This window comes from Lycium barbarum, chromosome 2, assembly GCF_019175385.1.
Source record: "Lycium barbarum isolate Lr01 chromosome 2, ASM1917538v2, whole genome shotgun sequence".
Lineage (NCBI taxonomy): Eukaryota > Viridiplantae > Streptophyta > Magnoliopsida > Solanales > Solanaceae > Lycium > Lycium barbarum.
The window spans coordinates 85,679,102-85,686,068 of record NC_083338.1 but is presented as its reverse complement, the minus strand read 5'-3'; the positions used below and the strand labels follow the sequence as shown (position 1 = coordinate 85,686,068).

The 6,967-nt window shown below is 30.6% G+C and overlaps 1 protein-coding gene across 1 annotated transcript; it reads left to right on the top strand.

Annotated features, from left to right (window-relative positions):
- Positions 1 to 3,066: 3,066 nt before the first annotated feature.
- On the top strand, positions 3,067 to 3,711 carry LOC132628666 (uncharacterized). Its single transcript, XM_060344428.1, has one exon. It carries the CDS (start codon positions 3,067 to 3,069, stop codon positions 3,709 to 3,711), a length of 645 nt encoding a protein of 214 aa, XP_060200411.1.
- Positions 3,712 to 6,967: the final 3,256 nt, after the last annotated feature.

Genomic DNA, 6,967 nt, shown 5'->3' with positions numbered 1-6,967 from the left:
CAAGGGGTGCCCGGGTGGGCTAGCACCGGGTGCTCGTCGCGGCCCCTAGTCGGGTCGTGACATCTTCCTTATTGAATTCATGTCTAAATGTTCATTGCATGTTAAAATCACAACAGTTATTTCTCTCGATATTTTGTACTCTTTTTTATATAGTGGATTGCTCATCTCTCCGCCTATGAATGTAGGATTGACACGTTAAATTATTCTGTCTCTTTTGATATATTTCTCTTTTGCTATCTAATTTATCATCTTTCGAGGTTTGCTTTGTTAGCTTCTGCTGACAAGCTGACATCTGATCATTTCGATCCTAACATACATGTCATCGATCCTAACATGCATGTCATGTAAATGTATTAAATGTTATTATTTTACTCAAAACCAAATTTATACCACTAGTTATTACTTCGAGTGTTAAAAATGGTTGAGCAAATAGGTGAAGCCCACTCTGCACGAAATAAAGAGCCAATGGAAAAGAAAACGATAAAATAGAGTTCCTACAATTTTGAAACTCTTCTAAAGTATGATGGGACAACTTATCAATTGTATACTATACACAGGGTGTTCACATTCGTTGGTTGGTATATAAGCTATATTTTTATGAAAAATTTTGTTCAATTTGGTAAGATTTCACTTTCCCTGAATAATTATAGACCATTAGGAAATTCATCAAACCAAATACTCAATCATGGAGTCAAAAATGTTTGTTACACCAAAATGAGTGTGCTGCAGTTTGCCTAGGGTTCAACTCACTCCCCTAGGTAAATTACTAATAATCGAAAATAACTAGCATATTTCAGGAAAGAATAATTTTAAGCGAATTCGAAGAAGATATCATGATTTTTTGCATTCCCTCCTTATTTTGTTGTAAATTGAAAGAAAAAACAGAAAATTATAAACTCTCTATTCTTGAGGCAATATCCGTAACATTTTCAGGCTATTAATTTGTCAGACATGATAGAATAGTATTACTCCGTCCCAATTCATGTGATATTCTTCGTTTTTCAGAAGTTAATTTGACTAAACTTTAAAACTAAATTCAATTAGGTTAACTCAATATTCTGAGATTAAAATTTATATATTTGAAAATAACATGAAAATATTTTTATCTCAGTAGGGCAGGGACGAAGGAGAGTTGAGGAAAGTGTCTGTTAGAGTTGAGCACAAGAAAATTCGAGACGTTCCATAGAGGTTACTAAGGAATGCTCCTAGACAGATTCTCAAATGGGAAAAGATGACTCTATAAATACGCATTGTTTAGGTATTTCAACTTTTTGAACTATTATCCCTAGAAATATCCTCCAATACCCGGCTATTACACCAAGCTAAGACATGCATGTCATGTGTTTGAATATAGAGTTCTTTTACTTAATTAATCATAATAAATTAACATGTATTTTTATTTCACTAAATAACTTAACCCTACTAAGTTGTATTAATTTGGTGTTAATATCCGATACTGGTAAGCTTTTACATAGTATTACCCATACCCCTTTTCGTACATGCATAAGAAAATGACCAAGAGCTATCTACAAACCTTCACCCAAGCAAAGAAGTGCTAAGTCAACCATAGACCTAAATCCTAATGAAGGACCAATGCAACAACTATACATAAATTATAAAGAAAAGCGGAGTCATAACAACCTAATATTAATCTTTTAAGCAATGTGTTTATTTTTCTTTTGGACTTATTCATAGCCTATTATGTGCACGTTAAAGAAACTTACTGCCATTCTTCTGTCATTTTTAAATAGGAAACCCACATTTTAATATATATATATATATATATATATATATATATATATATATATATATATATATATATGTTTATTTTTCTTTTGGACTTATTCATAGCCTATTATGTGCACGTTAAAGAAACTTACTGCCATTCTTCTGTCATTTTTAAATAGGAAACCCACATTTTAATATATATATATATATATATATATATATATATATATATATATATATTAACCGCTTTTTAAGTCTCAATTCTGTTTAATTTTTTTATTATATCAGAGGGGCAGGTTAATATAAGGGATGATATGCTATTGATGGAGTTTGAACTCTTCACTGTAAATATGGAAGACAAAAATATCATTAAGTGGGCTAGCCCTCAATTCGTTCTGTTTTATTATACATCTATACGAGAGTTTTTTTTTTTTTTTTCCAAATACAGTACATCTATATAAGACTTGACAATAACGGAAGCAGGCCAAGATTAAGAAAGGGAAAAAAAACCAAAGAGAGCAAATTACTAACCTCCAGTTAATCAATTAGTATAATCATGGCGACCTCCCCCAAACATGTGTAATTATACTGAACTTTCTCAGTTACCTTTAGTTGCACTATGCTCCATACCATATATGGGAGTCCCTCTTTTAGGTCAAAGATATATTACTTTTTCTAATGTACCCTCCACCAATATAGAGAAATATTGATAAATTTTGAACATGTCCTTTTACGTGCATTTCGGTTTGTCACTTTTTTGCCCATTGATTTTTCTCTTCTTTTGAAATGTTTTTGGTGGGCATCATTTATCTTTATTAAGATTAAGACATTTGAATTGAATGTACATCTAATGTTAATATGTATATTAAAATTAAGATATATGAATCTAAATACACATTTGTTATAGATATTATCATATACTGTGGATGTCTATCTTTAGGAGAAAAGTTAGGGTTTGTGACTTTGGCACCAAGTTAATTTTCTGCTATAAATAGAGATGTTCTCTTCATTGTATTTCATCCCTCAAAAAAAGAAATAAGAACTTTCTTATCTCTTTCTCTACAAATATTCTTACTTTAGTTTATTGTTTTATAACATATTATCAGCACGAGACTTTACCGTCTCAAGAAATTTTCGTAGACTAAGGCACTATTTTTCTTATATCTATGTTATGGCTAACCTCACGAAACTTGAATTTGTTGCCCTTGATATTTCGAGCAAGAACTACCTGTCATGGGTGCTAGATGCTGAAATTCATTTGGATGCTATGGGTCTTGGAGACACCATTAAAGAAAAAATAAAGCATCCAACCAAGAAAATGCCAAAGCAATGTTAGTCATGCGTCATCACCTTGTTGAGGCCCTGAAGATTGAATATCTTACTATTAAGGATCCGCTCGTTTTATGGAAAAACTTGAAAGAAATGTATGACCACCTAAAGGTGGTCTTCCTCCCAAAAGCACGGCACGATTGGATCCATCTAAGGCTACAAGATTTCAAGTCAGTTATGAAGTACAATTCTGCGATGTTCATAATTACTTCTATGTTAATACTGTGTGGAGAAACGATTAGTGATTCTGATATGCTGGAAAAGACATTCTCCACCTTTCATGCCTCGAACGTGCTCCTGCAGCAACAATATCGAGAGAAAGGTTTCATGAAGTATTTTGATCTGATTGCTCATCTTCTCGTGGCTGAACAAAACAACGATTTGCTTATGAAAAATCACGAGAACCGACCTACTGGCGCTACACCACTCCCTGAAGTGAATGAGGTGTACGCCCACTACTCTAGGCGTGGAAAAGGTCATGGACCCAGTCATGATCATGGTCATGGTCGTGAAAATGGTCAAGGAAGAAATTCTTTCCCTGGTGTTAATCATTCATCAAAGAAAAATCACTACCAAAATGGGAAAAAGAAGGATGAGAGTCAAGAAGTACCAGAAGCACATGGCTCAGAAAATAAATGCTATCGATGTGGTTGAAGTGGACACTGGGCACATACCTGTCATATCGCAAAGCACTTGGTTGAGCTTTATCAGGCATCAATGAAAAGGAAAGAGAAAAATCCCAAAGAAAATTTTATCTCTGAAAATCATGTTGACATCACACACTTGGATGTAGCAGATTTATTTGAGCACCCTGAAGGAAAGATAGATCACTTGATGGGTGATGGATCTATGATTAGAGATGATTTAGCAATTTGTTTTAATTTTTACTAGTCGTAGTAGTTAGTGAATAAAAGATCAGGTAACAGTAGTTGTTTACATGAATACTAGTCTTTCAATTAGTATTAATTAGTCTAGATCTAGTCATATTGTTATAGTTAGTTATCAATAAAAATTTAATCTGGTTTGTCTTGATTAAATAATATTTTAATAATGGTGTTAGTATCCTCTGATTACTAATTATAAAGGCTCACCGAGTATGTTGGGAAACGTACAAACTTATGACACCGATTCGATAGAGTTTGAATTATCTACATCTTGTTACTCCCTCTATTCCTCTGTTGAACTTGATTTTTTTTAAAAAAAAAAAGAAAATTGCCTACACTTTACATTCTTTTTAATTGGTACTAGTATACGTACCCGCGCGATGCGCAGTTAGTTGTTAAACGTAATCATGATATATATATATATTAATCGAAATCATAAATATCCTGTCAAATCCCTATTATCCTCTTGTAGGCATTTGTTTACATACTTTTAGTTAATTTTTTATTTAGTGTTTTACCTATAACCCAAATAATAATTTTGAACTACTATATTTTTTTTTTCAATATGATATTTAAGTTTGAATTGTTGATATTACCTATACAAGAATTTAAATTATATTTTTTATTTATTCAATATCTATTAAGATTTTAGTTAGATGACCTTACCCAAAGAGTATGTTTTTTCTGATCATAACTCAAAGACTTTCTCATATCAAATTTAAATATGCCTTATCCTTTCTATATTTATTTATACGCTATAATTTTTTATTTATATACTTTATCTTTTTCTTGTTCCATATTTATTGTGTTAGCATTTGTGAGTATTTAATCATGCGATTGTTTATTAGTTTTCTACTTATGTCTTTGCTTATCACTCCTCTTTTAATATAATACAATAAATATTTAGTACTCCTTAAATCTAAATTAATTTTAAAGACTAAAAAATTGTTTCACTATTTAAATTTATAAAAGAAATATTATTTTTACCGCTACAAATAATTAAATCAATCCAAATTTGCGATAGGCCTAAGAATATTATTGGTGGTATCTCAACGTAATAATTTAACAATCTCTTAGCAGGAGTTTACTTGATAGCTTGAACTTCTTGTAACTTATAGACAGAGATTTGATTTTATTATTATTATTATATAAATTATAACGCAATTTTAAAATACTATGTCAAAATCATATACCACATGAAATAAAATTCTCCTTCTAACTTTCTAAGTATATAGAAGAGCCGGTTGGGCTCCTTTTTCGTCGTCCATTCCAATAATTTTTTTTAAATTGTGGGCCCCATATATATTAAACAACAACTAATATTTAAAAAAATTGTGGGCCCCATAACTCTAATATATATATATATATATATATCCGTTCCAATTTAATAAAAAAACAATTGTGGGCCCTATATTTATTAAACAACAACTAATATTAAAAATAATTGTGGGCCCCATAACTCTAATATATATATATATATATATATATATATATATATATATATATATATATATATATATATATATATATTTATATCAGTTCCAATTTAATAAAAAAAAATTGTGGGCCCCATATATATTAAACAACAACTAATATTAAAAAAATAGTGCAAATTAATAATGTCCAAAAAAAGTGCACACCATATTAAAAAACAAAAAATATTCATGTAATTTCCAAAGTATCTCATTAAGTCAATAATGATGGATTCATTGCCACGTGCGTATTCGTAGCAAACATTAATATAATAAAGTTTTAAATATGGAGCACAAACTACAATGTTATATTAATCGTATTTTGAACATAGTAACTCATATTGACAAAATCAAGCAATGTATAAAAAAAATAAAAAATAAAAAAATAATAAAAAGGTGAATCCCCTATTAAAAAAACAAACAATGTAAAAAAAAAAGTGCAAAAACAATTATGGGCCCTATAATTCTAATATATATATATATATATATATATATATATATATGCATAAAAATAGTGCAAATTAATAATGTCCAAAAAACAAAATTGCACCCCGTATTAAAAAATCAAACAATATTCATGTAATTTCCAAAGTATCTCATTAAGTCAATAATGATGGATTCATTGCCATGTGCGTATTCGTAGCAAACACTAATATAATAAAGTTTTAAATATGGAGAACATAGTATATATATATATATTATGCATAAAAATAGTGCAAACTAATAATGTCCAAAAGGGTGAGCCCCATACTAAACAACACCAAGCAATATAAAAAATAAAAAAAAAATAAAAAAGAAGAAACTATATAAAGCATGGGTCAACCCATGCTTCGTCGTCTGTTGTCCCTTAAAAAGAAAGGAGGGCCCCATACTAAATAACACCGAGCAATAAAAAAAAGGAAGAAAAAAAAGTGGAACTCACCATCTCCAAACTCATGGGAAAAAAAAAAGTGGACCCTATATTATCAAAATCAACCGATATCAAAAAAAAAAAAAAGTGAACCCCATATTAAAAAAAATATAATGTTAAAAAAAAGTGTTGGCTTTGTAGTCGTAGCAAACACTAATATAATAAAGTTTTAGATACGGAGCACAAACTACAATGTTATATTAATCTTGTTTTGAACATAGTATATGTATATATATTATATGCATAAAAATAGTACAAACTAATAATGTCCAAAACAAAAGTGCACCCTGTCACGACCCAACCCCGTAGGCCGTGACTGGTGCCCTAGTTGGACACCCGTATACACACATGTTAGCTATATATTCAGTCCACAACAATACAATATGAAACTTATAACGACCAAAACATAGTTTCGGAACTGTCGCATAAATGTACATATATGTTCAACAATCTGTCTCCTGAGGAGTCACAATTATCAACAGATAACACAGTGCATAAGCCGACAAGGCTGTCATAACATGTGGGAACGTCCCAACGATATATAAAACGCAAGCCGACAAGGCTGCTACCACAACATGACAATATCCGCAAGCCGGCAAGGCTGCCACAACGATAGGACACACATACTAAACATACACACAATT

What these genes read in the sequence shown, in the direction of transcription:
- LOC132628666 (XM_060344428.1), top strand. Translation starts at nt 3,067, where the DNA reads ATGCGTCATCACCTTGTTGAGGCCCTGAAGATTGAATATCTTACTATT.